This window comes from Triturus cristatus, chromosome 4_1 (assembly GCF_964204655.1).
Source record: "Triturus cristatus chromosome 4_1, aTriCri1.1, whole genome shotgun sequence".
Classification (NCBI taxonomy): Eukaryota; Metazoa; Chordata; class Amphibia; order Caudata; family Salamandridae; genus Triturus; species Triturus cristatus.
The window spans coordinates 414,360,418-414,383,747 of NC_140585.1; the positions used below are offsets into that span (position 1 = coordinate 414,360,418).

General features: G+C 47.4%; 1 protein-coding gene across 1 annotated transcript in view; it reads right to left on the reverse strand.

Moving 5' to 3' along the window:
- Positions 1–23,330, reverse strand: part of ZFC3H1 (zinc finger C3H1-type containing) — an 844,920-nt gene that overhangs the window by 250,165 nt on the left and 571,425 nt on the right. Inside the window, exons 24-25 of the mRNA XM_085652529.1 lie at positions 2,622–2,859; positions 2,204–2,309 (exon numbers count right to left, since the gene is read on the reverse strand). Coding sequence (XP_085508655.1) covers positions 2,204–2,309; positions 2,622–2,859 — 344 coding nt within the window. The remainder of the gene's footprint in view (positions 1–2,203; positions 2,310–2,621; positions 2,860–23,330) is intronic.

Below are 23,330 nucleotides of genomic sequence, written 5' to 3' on the forward strand. Positions count from 1 at the left end.
CTGCCAGCCTTTGTAATACGACTCCCAGCCTCCCCTGCTATCAGGAGCAGGCCCCCTTCCTGAAAAACTAGCCAGCCCAGAAGGTGTGGCCACCTCTGCCAACTCTACCCCTTAGGTGGGGGAGGCGAGGTTAAGCCCACTCTTCAGTGCCCACCATCTTGCAGATGGCAGGCACTCTCCAATCAGGATTAGGGATTGTGGTCACTCTCCCATGTGGGGTGGGCACACCAAGGATGTAGTCAGCCTAAAGTCAGTAGCCCATTGGCTACTGACCTCAAGACCCCTAAAACGCCCCCTAAATTCAGTATTTAGGGGGCAGCCCAGAACCAAGAAATCACATTCCCGCAACCTATGAAAAAGGGCAAAATATGACACCCAGCAGAGGAGACTGCAGAGAACAATGACTTGGCCCCAGCCCTACCGGCCTGTTTGCCGTTTCCAGAGATCCTGTGCCAAAAAGTCTTGTCCTGCAGCCAGCGACCACCAAAACCCCTGGAAGGACTGCCTGCCTTCAACAAAGGCCGGACCTCCTGTGAACTGCAAGCTCTGTTCAGAAGAAACACCAAAGAAAGACTGAGCCTGCTGAGGAAAAAGAAACCAGACGCCTGGAACCACAACTACACTTATCGCCTACGGCCCGAGTTAGTGTGGGCCACCGGTCCCAGCGGGGTCCCCCTGCGCTCCAGAGTCCTAGTCCACTGTGGGTTGACCCCTCCAGGACTCCGACATCGCCTGCAGCCTCTGCACAGAGACCCCCCCAACCCAGAGTGGCCGGGTAAGGTGAAATCCGACCTCAAAAGGCACCCCTGCATCCAGCCGCCCTGCGCCCTGGAGAAAAGAACCAGAGGTGCACCTACGTCCCCGAGCCCTCCAACTTACCTGTCCAGCTGTTGCTTCCTCCTAGAAGTCTTCCTGGACCAAGCCTGCAGCTGAAAAAACAGATAATCCCCATTGAAAACCGGCCACCCGACGCCAAAACAGCACTCTGCACCCAGCCGCCCCTGCGGGTGCACTTTGTGTGCCAAACCAGATCCCCTTTGCCCTGAGCCTAACACCAGGGGCTTGGCTCCCACAACCAAGTTGCCTGCTCGTCAGCAGCCACCAACCGGAGGCCCCCTATTCCCCATTGGTTCACAATGGGCCTCAGCACTCTGCACCCGGCCTCCCTAGTGCCGCTGAGGGTGTAACTAGAGTGCATCCTTGACCCTGGGGGACCCCCTGAGTCTACCCCCAGAACCTCAACCCCCACTACCAAATGCTTGCCTCAAAATTTTTAACACTATTTTCCTCCATAGGATAACATTGACTGTTTTTCTTGGAAATGTTTTTAAGAGTGGCGTTTGAAAACTTCTTTAAAATTGTACTATTTAACCAAAACGATTTTACCGATGTCCCAGAGTAGTGTCCAGGTATACTACTCTGAGTAAGAAAAGTATTCTAAAAAGTAACTTACCTGGTATTTTACTGAAAAGCCTATTTCAAGTCTATGTACTGTATTTACAAAGTATTGCATTTCTCTAACCATACTTTAAGTCAAAACAAAGTGCATATACAATTACAACTCAAACTGTTACTAAACAGCATTACTACTGTAAAGAAAGTATTGCTTACCTGTGCCAGGCTTGTTTAGTTCTACAAAATAAAATAACTAAAAGAATATTTTTATACAAAAACAATTGGTCTGAAGTTCAGTCGGAGTGTGTGAAATCATTTGCTGATTGAGTGTGTACAACAAATGCTTAACACAGTCCTCTGATGCTGCCTTACTGCTCGACCACACTACCACAAATAGAGATTGAGGTGCTATGCAACACTACCTCTGCCTACTTTTGGGGTTCCAGAGGACTGTGCACACTATACCTAACTCTGGCATAGTATATACAGAGCCAGCTTCCTACATAGGGGTATAGATTGAATAGCACATTTTTGAATAAGGGCCTGAATTTCCTCTTGCAAAAGAGTGAGGTGCTGCTGACTGAAATAAAATATTTCAGGCCATCAATTTTTTTAATGGTCTTCAAATAAATCTGGTGCTGGGTACTAGATTTATCTACCTGGGAAGGCAGTGGCTATTGGGAAATTAGCAATGAAGTGGAACTTTATGTTTAGGAATATATTGTGTAAGTACATGGCAATGTAACATATCTATTATATTATATAGTATAAAGAATAAAAAAAACATTCACAGGCTTCCAAGCCTTACCGATTAAGTAGCTTCTGCAACAAAATCATGTTGGAGTAGAGGGGGAGGCAAGCAATTATTCTTTTATCAGCAGTTAATGTCTCATCAGTACATGAACAGATCGCATCTAGAAAGAGAACATTCAACATGTTAGCTTTGCACACAACGTTGCCTACACATTCTAAAGAAATATTTCCTAAAAAACAAACATGTAAACACTAAATGCAGATAGGCACATTATGCATGCATGGCCTCATTCATGTGTGGGAGCCTCCAAAAATATGGAAATCCTATTTTGATGAATGAGTTAATTCAAGGGTCTTCATGGGAGCACAAACATGACAAGGGGGGAGAAGGGTAATTTACTTGCAGACATAAAGCATTTGCTGTTTGAATACTATTTCAATGACTTCCTAATGTGCACACAAATAAAGCTTACCCTCAAACACAGCCAGAAGCATGTCAGGACTGGTCTTCACATCTTCAGGCACTTGCCATGGGATTACAAAGGGCTGTCTATTCACAATCCTTGAAGGGTTTGAGCTTGCCGGGTCATAGAGACTTGTAGGCAGTGCACCAAATTCAATTACATGTATGTACGCTAGCCAAGCAAGGCAGCGGTCACGAGCAGTGAGATGTTCAGCTAGAATAGGTTCATCTGGGGATTTTAAAGCATTCTGCAAGGAAGAGAAACCCAATAGTACATTTGAGAAAAGAGAAGAAAACCACAATTTCTGGAAACATCGGATAATACAAACAAAAAGTTATCAGTTATGCCATTCGATTCTCCCACTGGAGAACACAAGTGTACATTCCGAATCTGGTAAAGTTATTACTATTGATACAAGTTAAGTGAACTGTTCTTGTTCAAAAAGTGACACGGTCCAGATTAACAACTTTAGAATATACTGTCCAGCTGCCAAGAAGCATCAGGCAAAGTTACAATCTAGACAACATGGACAAATAAAGTACAGTCACACATTTCTTGAAAGAGCTTCTGTTGTCACTTCACACCGGCAGTATTGACACGAAGACAAACAGGGCGCTCAGTTTGCTATTTGATAGGAGTATTGATGCAACACACAATCTCTCTGAACCGTGCATGTTTAGATACTAGCTGCCTTGACTGCAAGATACTCAGTCAAATGTAAAGTTGTTTTCAATAGACACCAGAGCGCACTCTTCACATCCATCATGTGGAAAAAGTTTGCTCAGCCAGTTGATTTGTTTGCAAAAAGGAGTGGGGAAGCAAAAGTCACTTGTAATTCTAGTCCTCTTCCACAGAAACATTATAGTCACAAGCACGGACTAGTACCAGCCCGAGTGCGTGATCCCAGAAGATTAAAAAAACACAGATGAGATAGATATATATACACATATACATACATATATAAAATCTGTACATTCATATAAATAAATATTTGCGGCCTATAAAAGGCCAAATTACATTTGATTTTGATTTTAGGACATAATATTAGTAAGGATATATAATGTCACAGAAAAAGTTAAGTGACCATATAAAATATGTCACCAACCTTTTTTTAAAGTAAAAAGGAAAAGGGAATGAAATACATGTTTAGCCAATAGACAGCAAGGGAAAGCCAAGAGAACAAAACTGACATTGTGCCGTTAACTACCACTACCTCGTAGCACACCCAGCATCCCATCATGCCCCGTAGGTGACAGTTCGGTCAGGTCATTTTTACAGAAGATTTGAGGATCCTGGGTGAGCAAAAGATTAAATGTATTGCTTGTCCAGTGAGGAGGGAGGGTTGCTTTTGACCGAGGCAGATTCCTCTAGAAGAGAACTAAGATTACACGTATGCAACTTTTCCTTCTCTGCCAGGCAATGCTCCTCAATAGTCATAATGACCAAATAGAATAGCAAGCCCATCCCATAAAAGAGCAGACTAGAAATGAGGACATTTCCAACCATCACCCAAAAAGATTCCTCAAAGAAGCTTGTCCTACTCGAGTACCCTCAATGAAGGCTGAATACTGACAATGTCTAGTGAAAGTGTGAACAGATCTCCAAGTAGCAGCCTTGCAACTTTCTGAAACAGGAACATTCCTAAGAATGGGCTATTGAAGCAGATATTCCACGAAAGCGATTTAGGTCTACTAGGGAACAGCATTTTCACCAACTGGTATGCAAAACATATACAAGAAACTATACGTCTACAGATGGGCTGCTTTGTAGAGGGTAAACCGATTCTTGTTGGGACCATTTATAAAGAGATGATCCAATTGTCATTTAGTTTTATCCAAATAGAATTTCAAAACGTTTTACATACAGGAATGCAGAGGTCTCTCTACTGGAGTTACTGAATTAAAAGGAAAATTAAGGTAAAGAAATCATCTGATTACTGTAAATAACCAAAACCACCTTGGGAATAAAACTAGTATGGTTTCTTCTCATCATTCTATTACCATTGAATACTATAGTGCACAAGGCTTGAATTTCAATAACTCTCTGCTCCAAATTAATAGCAACTAAAAAAGCTGCCTTCCATATAAGGTGTCGAGGAGGCTTTGTAAATGGGTTCAAAAGTGAGACCCATTAATTTAGGTAACCCAATGATAACTTCCCAAGAAGGCAAAGTAGAATTAACAGGAGGAAAAACTTCAATGCCATCTAAAAAAAAATCCATAACTACAGGTATTTTAAAGAAGGCTTGTGAAGGAGATTTCCAACAGGCTATTCTAGCTGCAAGGTGTATAGGATATCCTGTCTGCAAGCAGACTTCTACGTGGGCGCTCTGACAAGTAAAAAAGATCTGTCAACCACCACTGACAAGCCCATTTCAGCGCTATCACTCTAAACTTGGATTTTTAAAGTTTGATCAAAACTGGCAGACCGAGGAGGATCAGATGAAATGCTCTTTTTTGATTGGTCTACACAATTCCTTTCTACAGAGGCAGGTAAAATATAAAGGCGCAATCTTGGCACTTGCTGTTTTGTGTCCCGTTCTTGGAAAATTGCTTCTGCGACTTAGTCGTCTGGAACCAAGTCCTGGTCCTCTTGAATACTGCTAAGTTTTGGACGCCTAAACAAGGTGGACTACTGTGATTGATAGGCCATATGGAAATGCCTCACAGCAAGGAACCAAAGACTCGATGGATAGCCATCTTGAGTGCGCACCTCCCTGTTTGTTCAGGTAATGCATTGTTGTATTGTCGATCTGAATCAATACAATAGAATGGCATGTATAGAGCGGGTGGCTACTCCAGAGGGAGAGTCCCTAGAGAACAGACTTATCATGAGCAAGGGCAAGAATGACTTCAGAGCTAAGTGTACCATTCTCAACTCTAGGATAGTGGTACAGTAGTTTTTCCTTGCCGACCATAAACCAGAGGCTTCAAATGGTTTATGTGAGCTCCCCCTTGAGGAGAGAGTCATCTGTGACTACCATCTGAACTGGGAGATCCTGATGGAAAAGTAGCCACGTAAGAAATTGCGCTACTAGTTGAGGGAGGCTGAAATCCTTCTCAAGCAGCAACCGCGATTCTTTGCAGGTTGAAGTCCCAAGCAAACCCTGAATTGCTCTGTGCTCAACCATCGGAAGCTTGGAACAGAGCAGTCAGGCCTATATCAGAAGCAATGTGTAAAGCATTTGTGCAACACTTCAAACAGTAACAGTGAAAATACCACAAAAGAATCCTTCAGTAGAGTTAGAAAATGAACACAACCAAAACGACAAAAATCCAATCAGTACAACAAAAGATATGCAATTTTAAAGATTTTAATAAAAATAGCACCAAAAGACGAATTGTGACAACTGTGGGTATCAAGTTGCACTGGACTGGGACAAAGTCACAAGTTAAGGCCTACTGTGATGGAGTGCAGGCTGGCTACAGGGACCCAGTTAGGCCAACTGAACGGAGTACCTGGTTTGCGGATGCACGAAGCTGGCACTTTGGGATAAACCAATAAGTGGTTATATCGTGTAAAGAGTCCAGCGATCCCCTCAGAAGCGTACAGGGCTCAATTTAAACCCAAAGTGCTCTGTTTGCGGAAGTGTGGTTGAGCAGCCTAAGGCCTAACTGAGTGTAGGACATTTGTTATGCACACAGTGACTAATAAATGACACGACTCAAAGGAGATGCACACCAATTTTATAAAAATAAGCTTCTTTCACGATTTATTTTAAGACCAAGAAATATGTAAAAAGGTAAGTACGTTTTTCATAAGAAATTGACATGTGTTTCCTGCATGGCCCAGGTTAGCCTAATTGTGCCTCATTCTCTTTTGCACACGCTACTTTATAAACATGTTGCTTTGTGCCACACTGTACTTTCACACATAACTAGATTATGTTTTCGCGTACTGTTCTTTTCCTTGGATTTAGTCTGAACACCACAGACAAGGTAAAACAACATCACTTGTTATTCTTTCTGGCCAGGCACTAGCACCTAGACAGAACAAAAAATGCTGCTGTTTATGTGCACAGCGGTACAAAAGGGGGTGGTGATGGACGGAGCATCAGAACCAATCAAACACTCACACCCAGTCAACAGATCTGGGTTTAATCCATCACAGTTCTTTATCCCACTCTGCCACCCCAGTTCAGACATGGCCATATGCAAATCAGTCTGACCCTGCCAACTTATGGCGAACAAAGCGGTACAAAAGGGGGTGGTGATAGACGGAGCATCAGAACCAATCAAACACTCAGGAAGCTTGTTTCCGGTCCAGGGAAGGCATGGCTTGGCAGTTCGGGTTGGACTGTTCCCATGAAGCACAGGATCAGACTGATTTGCATATGGCCATGTCTGAACTGGGGTGGCAGAGTGGGCTAAAGAACGGTGATGGATCAAACCAAGATCTGTTGACTGGGCGTGAGTGTTTGATTGGTTCTGATGCTCTGTCCATCACCACCCCCTTTTGTACCGGTTTATGTGCACAGGGCTTGTCACATAGATGAGAACAAGAGCAAAAAACACACATGGAACAAGAGTTCTGAGACCAGATCACTGTGTCCGCTGAGATGTAGAAAGCCCACCTGTGTATGCGAAGGCATGGGGCTCCGCTACTAATCCCAAAGCTCTTTGATATATAATCATTTAGCTTCAGTAGCAGGGGAGTGGGGTTTAGGCTACTCTGTCCTAAAATATGACAGGGTTTTTTATGGTATACGGTTTATTAACCATGCTAACAGTATTTTTAATATGCATTTGTTTTCAGATGGTGGCACATATACTGTATTTAGAATACTAGTTTAAATAAATATTCTGAACTTCCTTTGTGTCTCCTTATCTTACTGTGGACAAGTTCGAGTGAATGCGAAAGGGTGTGTACTTTTACAGCGATCCCTGAGAGGCTTGAGTGTGTTGTGTTCTGGGTGCCAATTCACTTGTTTCTCTGGTAAGATTAGGAGGGCAAGTGAGGCAATATTGCTAGTCAGACGCGAGCTCATAGATACTGAGGTGGCATGGTGACTCAGTCCCTACATACTGATGTTTTATGGTTACAAGCTTAGTTTTGTTCCTGAGCAGAATCCCTGCAACATGGCACCGGCAACATCCGTTCTTGTACTTACTTGCGGGAAATCAGATTAGTGATTGTAGTGGTCTGTAATACTCTTGCACCTTTTACCGAAGACATCCGTGGTATCAGGGATTTTTCCTCCACACTTTTTAGATAGCACCTAGTGCTGTTGGTTTTTCAAGCTTGAATATTAAAAGGTTTACACCCTGATGTGCTACCCTTTGAATCCTTTTTGGGGCTCGCGCCCTAGTGTTTCAGTGTGAAGCACTGTCGGCGCAGGCGAGAGCCCTTTTGTACGGGGTTTTAAAACTGAGCCTGGAATCGCAACAAAGGCCATGTGGTTTAAATTATCATGACCCAGATACGGGCACGATAATTGAAACCACATGTTCGCTGTGGCGCGTGCGCACCACTCGTTTTAATCTGGTTTGAGAAGATGAAAGGCGGAGTCACAGTTAACAGACCTCGTCAGAGGCACACGAGAGGGTCAGGGCGTGGGCTTCGAAAACTGACATACCCGCCAAGTGCCAGCCGTCACCACCATGCCTGGATTTTAATCCAGCAGTACACTGTTAACTGCAATTTTTAAGAACAGTGTTAAAATAGAAACTACAATTCCCAGAATGCATAGTACGGTTGTCTGAAAAGGCAAATACTGGGTGAAAATGTTACACGCAGCACTGGACCACATGTCGGCTGAAAATCGAGTGAATTATATTTTTCGCTGAAAACTATTACAAAAGAAAGAAGTTTCCTTCCAGCCGAAAAACAACTACATTCATGAAGTGTCCTGAAGTCCCTGATAAGTACTACTTGGAACTAAAAGCATGAACAGTGATTGCGGGTGTAGTAGCCTGGGAAGGATGCCCTGGGACTTGTTGCAACCAGGGGAAACTGCCCCGTGGACTGTAGTTCGGCTTGTAAACTACAGAGTTGTCAGAAATCAATGGGCTTTATAGGGCTCTGGGCCCGGTGCCACTGCACCAGTGTTAGCTACGTCCCCGTGCATTTGGCAAATAGTGCCAGGGTGTGATTTGCTCAGATAATGGAGTATGGCCCCTTTTAATTCTACAAAATGTAAGCTGATCACTGGCATAGAAAGGGTGAAGAGAATGCCCCCAAAACATTTGGTAGAAAAAACAGTATAATTAACATCATTAAGTTGCAGTAGGTCCCTTAGACACACCGGTGACGGCCAACTCCCCTAGAAATAGATTCATTTTCACAGTTCGACAAACATAACTCTGATATGTATTTTGCCGTGGAGAGGGGTGTACAGCAGCTAACACCACCACCGTGACGTCAGAGGCTTGCTGGAGGTTTGGGGCGGCATGCTTCCGGTCCTAAACACCTACTTGACAAGCGCGACTCAGCTATCGGGTTTAAAGGGCCTCGGTGTTGTGCACAGTGACGCGACCGGAGCCTCCACACTTCATCGAAGCACCCCAAGAGCTGGTGGTTAAACTGGGGCAGGGGAGACCAGAGGCGATCTGGCTTTAAGAGCACTGTGTAGGTCTCAAGACAGGCCGGTGCCTCTGGAAGTCTGTAGGGCCGGGCTGAGTCCCGCACATACCAGGTAAATGGCTTGAAAGTCACAATAATATCTGAATTTGGACATGCCGAGAAAAGAATCAAGTAGACCACCTGAGTCAGGGCCTCTGAAAGAGCAAATTATTTGGCTGGGTTGATTAAATTATGTGGCAAGAAAAGGGGTTAGTTGCACAGCATAATGTCACAAACTCTGCGATAGAATTATTTTTCAACAATGTCAGGGTAAACATTATGTAGGAAGGTGGATATCTGACTATGGTTACCCCCAACTTTTTGCCTAGTGTCTAGCTGGTTTTTCGACTTAGTTGGCCTGAGATCCTGCCATTCAGGGTCTCAGGCTGTCTGCTCTCTTTAAAATGGACTCCATGTACCCTAGGTACATACCCAATTGGTAAGGATCACCTTATTGGACCCTGTACAGTGTACCCTAGGTACCCAGGGCATAGGTGTACCCTAGGCCTCCCAGGGGCTGCAGCATGATTATGCCACCCCTGGTCTGGCCTTCCAATCAGACACAACTGGCTGATCACTCAGCTGGGGCAAGGTCGTGTAATCACCCCTTGCTTAGATATAGTATACCTATATCTAACCTTATATATAGACACATGCGTACCTATCAGTCACTCCTATGGCAGGCCTTAATCCTGGAGGCAGAGTGCTTGGTAACATGTGAGATGGTGCTCTAGCATGAGCTGAGCCTGTCTGCAGCTTTTGGAACCATGTCCTTATAGCTGTTCTATGATATAGCCTACCATATACTCTTAAAGTACCTTATAATCTTAAACGGTTATGGTAACAATGGTTTGGCTTTATCAAAACATGTCGTGTAAGGTGTCTAACACTTTGGAATAATACCCCCATACCATTTCTGGTGATGAGGACATTATCCCTCCCTTCTAGAGGGAGAGACATGTTAAAATCCTACGTTGCTGTTTAACTCTCACCAAAGCCTCAGCATCACAAAATGGATGCTGCTGCCACAGACACAAGTCTGACCTCCTGCTGCTGGGAGTCCTTCCAGCGAGGGAGGCTTGGACAATAGGTTTCCTGCCTTGGGAGGTGCGAGCACCACCCTAGACAGGATTTAGTGTATTGGGGCAGGGAGGGTTGAATGAAACTAGACACTGCCTGGGGCACACAAGGTGTCCCATGCATAGTCCAGTTCAAACCGGTGCTGGGGCACTCCAGCCCCAGCTCTAGCACGAAACTGGACAAAGGAAAGGGGGTGTAGCCACTCCCCTTCCTGGTCCCACCCATAGGAGGGACCTTGCAGGTAGCCCAGCCCACTAGCCCAGTATATCAGTAGCTAGCCGAGCCCTGCTAAATTAGTTTAATCTGAATCTGCAACTTGAACAGAAACTCTGGACCTTCGACATTCGACCTCAGGAAGAAGACTGAAGAAATCTCCCTTGTGGCCAAGGAGTGACCATCCTAGGCAACCAGGCACCATCCAGCGACCGCTGCTTGCTTTGCGACTGAATCCTACGAGGGACGACTGCAGAGACTGACCAGCGCCGAGACTTCCAGACACCTCTGAACCAGACCCCACATCTCCAGCGAAGCTGAGACCCGTGGAGGCGACGAGGGACGTGGGACCGGCGACTTGGGAAAAGTGGCTAGTAACTGACTAGCGCGACTTCCGAGGCTCCCTCGAGGCTGTGCTTGGGGAATTGAGAAGCCCCACTCCCGAGCACCATCTGCAAAGAAGACCAGCTCCCCACACTTCACATGTTCTGCGTGGGGCCCTTCTGCACCTGTGTTGCTAGACGTGTTTTCCGGTTGCTGGCCCGTTGGCTAGTAGCCTCTACGACGACGAACCTTTACTTTCATCTTGCTGGTCCGGCTCCTCCAGACTGGCACCCGCTCCTCTGTGAAATAGAAGCACCCCAGACCTTCCTGGTCTGCACCAGAAGCAAGTCCTCCATCCTGCGTGGGTTCCGCTTGCCAAGGCTTGTTTGGTCCTGACTCTACTTCGACGCCGCCGACAGCAAGAGCCTTCGTGGGACAGCTCACCTCCTGGTCCTGGTCGTCCTAGACGTCTCCTGGCACCCGTGGCTGCTGCGACAAGCTTCACCTCTTCACCTGCATCTTCACGACATCGCCGGTTCCTTCCTGGTTCCTTCCCGGCTCCTGGCTGGTGACCTAGACTGTCCCTTCTGCTTGCAGGTTCCTTCCTTCTTGATCCCCACCTTGGGATCCACCGGACACTCTTCACTGACTGCCTGTCAGCAACTTTCCTTCAGGCATCCATAGGAGTCAACGACGAAACCCGACGCAAGTTCACACCTATGCACCCGCAGCCCGTGGGCTAGGTAACTTGGGTACTTTGGTGCTCACAAGGATATTGACTATCCTAGGGTCTAGTTTCCGAGTCTCGACTTTCTAGCTATACCAGAAGTGTCCCAAAACTGTTAATTTCTAACTGCTAGTAATTCTATCGACTTTTACACATTACGCGTGAGTGTTTCCACTCTGCACCTGAATCCCGTGGGCCTCCCACTTCCTAACTGTTGGTAGTGTAGTGTAGCCCCAGTGATTCCCTAGGCCTAGGCCTATCCTGTGTTCGTGACAGTGGTCCTTATACCACTTACTTAGTATATGGTTTGCGTGGCCCCTAGGGCCTAACTGTATTACTTACCTGTGTGACTTAATGTATGCTTAAATAAGACTGTGTTGTACTTACCTCGAATCTCATAAAGAGTGCTGAGGGTTTGACTAGAATAAATACATTCTATTTTTATATATATCTGCTGTGGTGTCCTTTCATTTGGTATTCAAGGGATTATATATGGTATAACAGCTGGCTTCACATGCCATACAGAGTTTAGCCTAAGACTGCTCTTGTCCATGCTACCACTATGATAGCTGGTCTATAAGGTTGACTTTACAACCAATCACCATAAGGGTTGTTTGGACTGATACAAGGTGTACACTAGAATTAGTGACATCATATATCAGGCCAACTTCTCACACATTACACCTTGTTATTGCCAGTTGAATACCCGAATCCAGAAATTAGCAATGGACAGGTGACGAGTTAACCTTTTCCAAGGGCCTGTCACTGCAGCATCACACGTGACACTTTTAAAGTCACTTTGAGCCATCCGAACAAAAAACATTTTTACGAAATACTTGCCCAACAATTGGTGGAATATGTGAAGGTGCGGTAAATCCTTAATTATGTGGAAAATGTAGCAGCTGCAGAACCGCTTAATTTCAATGGCCCTGGTAAGACTAACGGCTCCAGACACAGCACCAGCACAACGACTTTCCTCTAAAGAGTTACCAGAATGTGGAATTTATTAAATTTGTAAGCAGGTAAGCAAGTATTGTTATATTTGTGAGCAAGTACGCTAAATTATTTACTCTTACCTCACCCCAATCTGAAAAGTACACCCCTCGTCCGCACACCCCACCAAATCACGCGCCATTAAGATGGTCAAACATGAGAAAGATCTTAGGGTGTCAAGGGTCAGATAGTTAGCCCTCACCCCCCTCTCCGAAAAGCAGTGATTTCACTTGAGTTTAGGAAGCGCCTGAAAACAAGTTTATTAAACTAAACCGGATGGTCACATTAGTGTGACTAACGCTCATGGACCTAGAACTTCTCTGGGTTGTGTTTTACTTTATGTTCTAGCGCCCTGAAGCTGTAAACAAAGAATTAGCCACCAGGTCACAAATCCTCAATAATTAAGTCACAATAACAAACCGTAAACAAAGGTAACTCACCACATTACTTCCTGGTAATAGGGTAATTAGACCAATAATACCGTGAAAACGTAAGCAGGCTGCACATTTTGGTGCATGGGTGAGATGTGGAAAGCTGGCTAGACATGACAGAACAAGTTATAAAGATCCTCTTGCAGCCAAGAACAGCACACAAACAGAAGAGGCCAGGCAGACATGCTGTTCTCTTATCGCCAAGATGCCAACATTGGTGCTCCCAGGTTCCTACAATCCTCGCTAATTCTTATCAGCATCACTTGAGCAAATAAAGCATACTTAGACTGGAAATAACGGATCTGCTAGAATTTGCTTAATTTCAATTAGTAAAAATTCTAATGTCAGACTAGTCTTTTTATTAGGTCTCGCCAGACCCAGCGCATGCGCTGGCGAGACTTATTGAGAGGGCTCTAAAAAGTGCTACCAGGCTAGCCTAGAGCTACAGTGAATGTGCGCGGGCGCCGCGCTTTACCGCAATTACTTTCACAGCCGCTTTGCATAGCCAGTAGGTCTCGCTTATGGGACCTTATAAGTATTTAGTTATGCAACTGTTGCATGGCTAAACACATAAGCTCCCACAGGCGAGACCTATTGGCTATGCCAATGCTTGTTTTACTTTTAATCAGCATTTGACAAAAAGCAGCTGTAACGATTTGGGAACTACTAGGAACCAACATTTGCAATACAATAGGTCTCGCAATTATGCAAGTTTAAGCTATTGGCATTGTAAATGACACTGCCTTTTATTTATGTACTAAAATAAAAGGCATTGTTATTTGCAATGTGTAGGAGAGTAGGATTTGCACTTATGTTACCAACTTTTTTTCTGATGTATATACTGATTTCTGGCTATAGTCTGGCTGGGTCCCTGCTAATCAGGGCCCCAGTCTCTGTTCTCTCTAAACAACTTGGTGTGCATATTAGATGCACTAGTGATTGGATACTGTGGTACCTTATGAGCCCCTAGTATATGGTACCCTAGGTACCCAGGGCATAGGTACTTCACTGGCCTACCAGGGGCTGCAGCATGTATTATGCCACCCCTGCGAAGCAGACTCAATCAGACACCACAGGCCTGCTACTGCAGCCTGGGTGAGGTTGTGTTAGCACTCAACACAGAGGTATAAGTTTCTATATCTCACCATACACACACATATAAACCTATCAGCCACCCCTATGGTAGGCCCTACCAATCCTGAGGGCAGGGTGCTTGGTTTACTATGTGAGGGGGTGCCTCTGCATGAGCAGAACCCCTCTACAGCTGGCAGGGTCTATTCTCTGTGGCTGTTTGTGGATGCGGTTAAACCATATACTCTTAAGTGCATTATAACCTCGCGGTAAATGCTAACTTTGGAATGACTGCATCAAAACAGGGCGTGTTTGGTGTCAAACAACTTGGAATCATACCCCCTCACCAGTAACTGGTGTGGGAGTATGATCCCACCCTTCTAGAGGGGACGACACGTACCTACTGTGGTAACACGGTAGAAATCTGAAAGAGCCTTGGCATCACAAAATGGATGCCACCAGCACAGACACTGGGCTGCCCTCCTGCTGCTGACCGAAACTCGCAGTGGAGAAGGCCCAACAATAGGCATCCTGTCACAGGGAGGTGTCACCACCTTCCAGACAGGATTTAGTGTATTGGAGCTGGGTGGGTGCACTCCTAGAGTGCTTAGAAGTCCTGCACTGGGGGAGCAGTAGGCTCCTCTGTGCATATGCCAGCTCAAACCGGTTCAGGGGCTACCTGTCCCTGCTCTGGCTCGAAACTGGTCAAAGGGAAGTGGGTGTAACCACCCCCTACCCTGACCCTCTCAGAGGAGTGGTCATAGAGCTAGTCCCTCCCCTATCTTCAGTACAAGATAGCAAACTTTGCTATTGCAAAGCAGATAACCCTGGACGACGCTCTACAAAGAAGAATCCTGGCCCTTCGACGTTCCACTACCTTTGGAAGACAGAAGAATCTCCCTTGGAGTCAAGGAGTGACTCCCCTGCTTGGCAGGCACCAAAACCTTAATCAACGGTCGCAAACTTTCCCGGTCCCGCTCGAGTTCGAAGTCCCTGCAGCCCCGTAAGTGGATTTCCTGACTTCGACGGCCATTGTGTGTCCCCAGCAGAGCTGAGGCGAGTGGACCCCACGATTGAAGAGGAACAGCAATACCCGGGTACCGTGCACTATTGTCGAGTGCAACCCCTTCACGACTTTCTAGGAACTTGTGCATTGGACCATTTGTGGCCCAAGCCTCCAGCAGGTTTTGCAGCGAAAATCAGAGGCCTAGCCCGTCCCGAGTGACCGTGGGCTCCTGTGAAGCATTTCCTCAAGAGGCGTCTTTGCGATCCCTTGCCCGTTGGCTTGTGGGTCCCCCGAAGACTATCGACTCAAAGGGCTCTCCTGGTTGCTCCAGGCCTGCCCTCACTCACCCTCGCTGAGTGAGTCCCTCAGACCTTACTGGTCTGCAACGCTGACCTTCGATTTCCACGAGACTTGCTGTTGCCAAGGCTTGTTGGCTCCAATCCGGTTGCCGACACCTCAGTCAGCTGCAGATGTCGTGGGACACTCCGAATCCGGCTGCTGGTCATCGTTGATCTCTCCTGGACCTCGTGAGCGAAAAGTCAAAACACCATCGACGACCTGAAATCACCCGACATCCGTGGTCAGCCATCTTCCTGGCCACCGGCAAGTGATTTTGAACACTGTCCCTTCAATTTTCAGGTCATCTCTATCTTGAATACACCCTTGGATTTCACCGGACACTTCTCCAGTCTTTGCAAGCAGCAAGTCTTCTTTGGTCTCCATAGAAAACAGCAACGCAACCCGACACCTAAGCACCCGGCTTCCCTGGGTGAGGTAACTCGTGCACTCCGGTGCCCTAGTGTGTGTTGGCCCTCGAAGTACTTACCTTGTAAGTGGCTTGCTTGTAGACTTCCTCGAAGTACCCTAAAACTTTAAAAATCAAACCACGACTTACTCCATTATAATCAATAGGGAACCCGCGGCTGTGTTCACACACTGCACACGTCTCCCATGGGCCTGTTACTTACCTGCTTTCACTGCAGTAGTGAAGCCCCAGCGATTCTACAGGCCTTGTCATTTTGCAAGACGACTTTCTTAACCAATTGTTTTAGTATAATTGTCTGGTACGCCACTAGGGCTCCAGCCATATTTGTGCTTAACTTATTGTGAAACGTTGATATTTGAATGTGTTCCTGGCTTCTAATCTTAAGAGATTAGTAGAGTGTGTCTAGAAATAAATACATATATATTTGATATATATACCTGTGTGGTGTCCTTTCATTTGGTAGTTCAAGAGTGGATAAGGTCAAACAACTTGCTTTATATTTCTCAGAGACTTCGCCTGAAGGCTGCTCTCCACAGCTACCACTAGGATAGCTTTCTTTAAAAGGTTGTCTTAAACCTATCTACCATGAGTCGAATTGGACTGGTGCAAGGTGGCCACTATAACTAGTGACCATCATATGCCAGGCCAACTTCTCACACAATGTTAATAGCTCAAATTGCGTAAATGCGAGACCTATTGCATTGCAAATGCTTGTTGGTTTAGTTATGGCTCAACCCATAGCTATTGCTGTTAACTGCCACCTGGCAGTAACTGAGCATTTAATGCAACACGAAGATCCTAATGCAGGAACTGTTGTGATGTTTGTAACTGAAGCGGACGCAGCATTCCGCTTTGAAGTTTTTTATTCTTGGGTCACTTTACCGGCTGTAGTCGCTAATGATACTTTCCATGAAGACACCATACCCCAGGCTCCTAATGCCTATCATCCAAATGCACATGTTGGAATTCCTCTTACTGCCTGGGAACACCAGACTTTGTTTAATGGCACCCTTCCTCATGTGCATGGCACTGTCCGAATGGGCACCTGAAGTATTGAAAGGGCTGCATGACTGGCACTAGCGGGTTATACACCGTATCCAGATGTGGCTAATATAAATCTAGTGAAGACTCGCACTTTATACAATGTTCTTGTCTTATATAGACGCATGACCCAATGTATTGCACGTGCCTTACTGGCTGGACCAGGCAGGGAGGCCCTTAAGAACAACCTCGGGTGCCTGCAGCTCATGTTATAAGTACTGTAATTGTTCATTAAGTTATGGGCAAACGACTTGCAAATCGTGAAGAAATACCATTTTTAATCCCCAAGAAAATAGGTCAACTGCCTGGTTCTCCCTCTAGCCAGCTGCAATACCAGGGGGATTATTTTTTCCACAGTTTATACTCTCGCTCATGGCACTCCCTCGATGGCGGTTCTACCGAATGTCTTCAAACAGATACAGAATGAGCATGGGGCAGGTCCTGTCGATTTATCTGGTAGAGACATAGTCTAGCCGCAGATTCCTTAACTTAGAATATCCCCAGGCGTCAGACTGGATCCGGAAAACTTTCCGCAGCAGCACCTCTGTGTGCCGGCGGTGACGCCGTACGACTCCGCCCTGACGTCGTCCACAGACGTGACGTCAGAGGAGCTATACATGCCCCTCCCGGCACGCTGACATCCGTTTTCGGCTGAGAAGCTTTTCCGCGCCACAACGCGGAGCCACCACCAAAAAACTGTTAGAATATGGGAACATTGTGCGAAAATGATGAAAATACATGGAATGATGAAAAACAGCACAATAAAGGCACTGTATATTGGAAACTAGTAAATGGAAAGAGCAGAGCACCGCTCTGAGAAGCAACCCCGCAAAAGTGAAGGCCAACCACCCTGGGAGGTAAAGGAAGATGAAAGTCCGCAAACTTAATGTATAACCGTGAAGGACAACAAGTCTGGAACATAGGAGCCAGGACAATAGACCACAAGACATCACCAGAAAGACTGATCCCCAATAAGACTCCAAAAATGTGGCAGTCAACAGACCTCAAACCAATGAAGCATAGGGGTGGTAAAAGACCCCCAAGGTGATAAAGAAAGTAAGAGCGGGGGTGGGAAAAAACATGAATAGAACCCACACAGTACAACCAAGGGCGTAGGGTTGGAAAGGATACATGACACATGAGCATACCCTCCAATTACGAAAATGGGCGGAGTAAAGCTATGAAAGCAGAATGAAACATTGTTTGGGAGTGAAGTGAAAGCGTCACTTAGCAGAAGGATCAAGCCACCTGAAGGGAGGCGAGCATCGAAAGCCCAACCTGAAAAGGTCCTCGCAGAATGGGGAGGACAGGCGAGCGTTAAAGAATCTGCGGCTAGACTATGTCTCCACCAGATGCATAGTACCCGAAGGTAAGTAACTCGTTCATCTGATAGAGACGTCTAGCCGCAGATTCCTTAACTTAGAATAGATACCAAAGCCATACCCATAGAGGAGGCGGGTCTGCGACTGAACCCCTCCAAGCTCTAGAGAGAACTTGGCCGTCAAGAAAGTGACTAAAACAGTGCCGTCAATATGACGAAGCACAGCGGGGTAGTAATTTCACAGCCAACTCCTAGACCATGAAGCTCAGAAGAGAGTGGAGAACAATGGATGGCAAAGGAACCACAAGCCAACAAGAACAGCTCGAAAACCCCTTTTGTGTATAACTGGTTGAGAGAGGGAAAGCCCAGAGCCAGAAAGCGTGTGCTGGAGCAAGAGTAAACAACTTCAAAGAAAGAAGATGAACCAAGCCTAGAGCCCGAGGGATCCGCAGGATCCGAGGTGTTGATAGAAAGCAAAAAGCGATTACCGATCGAGCAGGCAAAGCAGCAGAAAAAACACTTGAACCTGCGCCTGTAAGATACAGGGGGGAACGAAGGAAAAAGGCTGACTACTGGCCAGCAAGTGCCGGTATGGAACAAGAAAACACATACTAAATATGCTGGAGTTTAAAGTAATCCGCTGACACCACCAGAAGTGGAACTGGAACTAGGGCGTGAAAAGGTCCACCAAATGTAATGTGTCGCCGGTTAGCAAAACCCAGAGAGATGGCAATGGGTATGACAGAAAGTGCATACCTGCCCAGTATGAAGACTAGCATAAGAAGCACATTTCAAGCTGCATCAGCTAGACACGTGACAACATTGGCAGGCGACCAATCCATGGTCAAAAGGCCAATAGTAAAATGGAGGACATGCCGAGATATAGGTGGTCTGTTACAATCGGCAAAAGGGCCAATGGCACAGCCTAGCTTCAAAGTTGGAGCGACACTGTAAGACATCGAAGCATACCGGGAGGCACCTACTCATCGATTGGACTTTGGAACCACACGAAGAAAGGAAAATCCTCCTGCAGGGCAGCGTGAGCAGCTCAGATGCACACGGCATCAAGAGGGCAACGGCCCAAAAGGGGAACCAGGCAGCCAAGCACCACATAGAGGAGGTGGCACAAGTAGACTTGGTCAGCGACCATTGACACCGCATGAAGGAAACCGCAACATCCCCCCCTTGCTCGGGAAGAACCACAGTCCCCTGCAAGCTAGAGGCATGACAGTGGAAATAGGATCAATGCAAGTGCCCCGGACCAGAAGAAACAACGATTTCGAAGAAATACGCCCTATGAAAAATCACAGTAGGATCCAAGCAGAAGTGTGGAAACATCTGTGCGGGGCAGCAGGGAATGTGGAAAGATCCGCTGTAGGAGAAGTGGTGAGAAAAGAGGCCACATACAGCAGAGCTATAAATGCTCAGCTAGTACCTTGGAGGACGAGCCCAATAAGGGCTGCGTGCCCAATTTTGTACTAATACTAAACATTGTCGCATAGCCACAGACTATGTGAGCCGTAAAAACAAGGACAGAAGCACTACAGCCAAGCGGGAGCAAAGGAACCCAGAGCGCGACAGGGTGATGCTAATAGGATCGCAGGACAAAAGACAGGGAGGGACTCCCTGAAGGATGTCCGTGAGGAATACTCCATAGGAGCATACTAAGGCAAGGCAGCCGCCAAGCACCTGCATATACACCACATAGGTTAAGTGTCAACCCCTGATAAGGGGATCCTGTTGGGTACATTAAGCAGTCAGAGGACTGAACATAAGAATAAACCAGCCATACGGCTGAAATCTAACAAATCAGAGAAAGGCTGAACAGCCGTGGACATCAATCGAAGAGTAAACCAGCCATACGGTTGAAAAGCAAACGGGGAACCTACTATACACATTCGTGATAGAGGTGTAGGAAAACAAGGCACAGAAAAGTGCAAAGGTTATGGCAACCCGGACAAGAGCTGGGAGACTGCCAAATCCGTGTGGGGATCAAAAAGGTCCACACCATTAAACGGTAAATCCCTATCACATTATCCGGGAAGCGACTGTCGCGCAGACCGAGCAAGAGCTCATCCCACAGAGTCAGTGGCATCAAGGGAAGAACGGAGCGAAAATTGCATCATTCCCTTGCTTGCCATCAAGCAGAAGCCGAAGCAACTGTGACCGAGTCTCCTTAGAAATAGAAGGGAGAAGGGTCTCGCCCAGGTCCCAAAGGGTCGAGGATGAATGCGCGAACACACGCAGTATTCAATGCGCGGATGGCCGCACTGGTCGAGGCAAAAAGTTGGCGAGCACACGCATCCAGTCACCTAGACTCCCTAGTGGGAGGTAATAATGGCAAGGCGGATGAAGACTAAGCGAAAAGCCGCCTGAACAACAAGTCCCTGAGCCGTAGGGGCGAGTGGACAGGCAGAGTGGATCACCCAGAGCAGGACGGTGCCTACAGGCAATAGCTCAATCAAAAGGGTCACCAGAAGAGGGCCTTGCCCATGTGCAACGCAAAATGTCAAAGAGCTGCCAAATGGCAGCAAAGGCTCCATCTCAATAGGCTCCATATGGAGCTGATCAAGTAAGGGATCAGACAGCAGGGGGGCCACAGAAACTAAGAATAGCAGCCGCCCTGTGACTGGCACGTGCGTAAGCAGCACCAGCTTCAGTTGCCATCGGGCTAGGTGATAAGCCATCGGTAGGAGACTGCTGAAGATCAAGCCGTCCACTGGACAACAAAAGTCGAGGAGCCGGAGACTGACCCGAAGGCCAGGCAACCCAAGGCACTTGCACCATGGGCCCCCGATCCGGGGAATCCACAGAAGCGTCAACCTCTTGAACAGGAGGCGTTGTTGCCAGCACCAGCATCGATCGACGCCATGTGGAGGACGCAGCGACGTTCGAGGAGTCGGGAGGAGCAGTAACCTTGTGGGGAAGCTGGGACAGTGGCACCGGCGTCGATCGACGCTGGGTTGGAGTCGTCTGGACGTCGACGACCTCCAGAGGGGACTCTACCTGGACACCATCCGACGTCGATCCCTCTGCAAAATGTGGCCGCTTGGTCGAGCCGGGCATCGTGGCCACGCCGCCTCAGACGTCGACGCAGGAAGCCGCTCAGGGATATGCAAAGACTGACGGGGTGGGCTGGACTGGCGACTGGGAGGACCCACAGGGCTGTGACCCATCGGCGTTTTATCGTCTCCGGAACCGGAGTCAATACACAGCTGGCGCCGAGGAAGAATCTGCCGGCAAGGCCCAGACGTGAGTGCCCTCCACCTGTTTGGGACCCGAAGGCACTCCAGAGAGAGGTGGGGACCCAAAGTACGACTGGAGTGCAAGAGAATAAGCCTCCATTTGGGCACTCGTCGCTCCAACCCCCGGAAAGGGAGGGTATGGATAAAGCGACTGCCGGGCGCCCTTACCTGGCATAGAGCGAGAGGAGTGGGTGCCAGCAGTATGCGAATGGGAAGAGTACCTCCGTGCTTGCCGCTTGTGCTTACCTGCCCTCGAATGACGTTTGCGGGAACGACCTCTGGACTGAGCCCGATCCGGAGGGGAGAGCAGCGACAAACAAGTTACTCACCTTCGGTTACGATATATCTGTAAGAAACATTAGTTAGATTCCTCACCTTAGAATATCCACAGGCGTCAGGCTGGATCCGTAAAGATTGTTCGTCAGCAATCCCCTTGCGCGTCGCTAGGCGTCGTCTGCGGCTCCGCGTCCGTTGTCGGGATCGCCGGGATGACGGAGTACTTAGACGCCGCCCTCGCGCGCTGACGTCAGTTCTTGTACATAGCTTTCCGTGCCAGGAACGCAGAGCCAGGCAAGAGACGGACACTGGTGCCAAAAAATTCTAGGGCCCTGAAAGGGATAACCTCAACCCTAGATATCGGTTCGCAGAACGGGGAGGATGGGTGGGTCGGTGAGGAATCTAACTAACTAATGTTTCTTACAAATATATCGTTACCGAAGGTAAGTAACTTGTTCATGTGAAAGAAACACGTTAGTTAGATTCCTCACCGTAGAATAGATACCCCAGCAATACCAACCCCAGTGGTGGGTCTGCGAACCAAGATCACACCAGAAAGTCCTGGAGAACAGGACGGCCAAAGAAGCCGTCTCTCCGGACTTGGCTGTCCAGGCAATAATGTTTAGCAACCGTGTACAGCGAAGCCCACGTTGCTGCCTGACAGATGTCTTGCAAGGGGACTCACCGGTCCAGGGCAGTTGTCGCCGCTGTGGCCCAAGTGGGTGGGCCCTCAGCCCTACAGGAGGTTCCTTTTTAGCCAAGGAGTAACAAGCTTTGATACACAAAACGACCTACCGAGAGATGGTTCGTTTGTGCACCGCCCGCCCATTAACGCCCACGTAGCCAACAAAGAGTTGGTCGTCCATCCGGAACTGTTTGGTGCGGTCCAAATAAAAGGACAGCGCTCGTTTTGGGTCCAGACGGTGGAGCCTCTCTTTGTCTTTCAAAGGATGCGGGGCGGAAAGAAGGTGGGCAACGTAACAGACTGCCTGATGTGAAAGGCAGTGACCACCTTAGGGAGAAAGGAAGGGCGAGTCCGGAGAACAACTTTGTCCGGATGGACAGAAAGAAATGGAGGCTTAGAAGAGAGGCTGGAGCTCACTCACCCTTCTAGCAGAGGTGATGGCTACCAGGAAAGCAGTCTTAAGCGTCAAGAGACGAAGGGGACAATTATGAAGTGGCTCAAAGGGAACACACATCAGAAATGTCAAGATCAGATTCAAATACCACTGAGGCATTACGAAAGGGACAGGAGGAAACATTTGAGTAATGACCATGAAGAAGCGAGAAACAGGGGATTTGAAAAGAGAAGGCAGATCAGGAAGCCGTAAGAAAGTAGAGATAGCTGAAAGATAACCTTTAAGAGTGCCCAGAGAAGAGCCCTGCTGGGACATGGAAAGAAGAAATAGGAGAACCTCAGAAAGAGGGGCGGAAAGGGGATCCACAGCCTTTGCTGTGCACCATGCCACAAATTTGTTCCACCTGCAGGCGTATACCGATTTTGTGGAGGGACACCTGGCTGCCAGAATCACATCACAGACTTCAGGAGGCCAGTCAAATGGCATCAACTGTCGCCCCTCAATCTCCACGCATGGAGGTGGAGGCTTGACAGGTTCGGGTGGAGGACCGTCCCCTGCTGCTGCAACAGAAAGTCCTCCCGAAG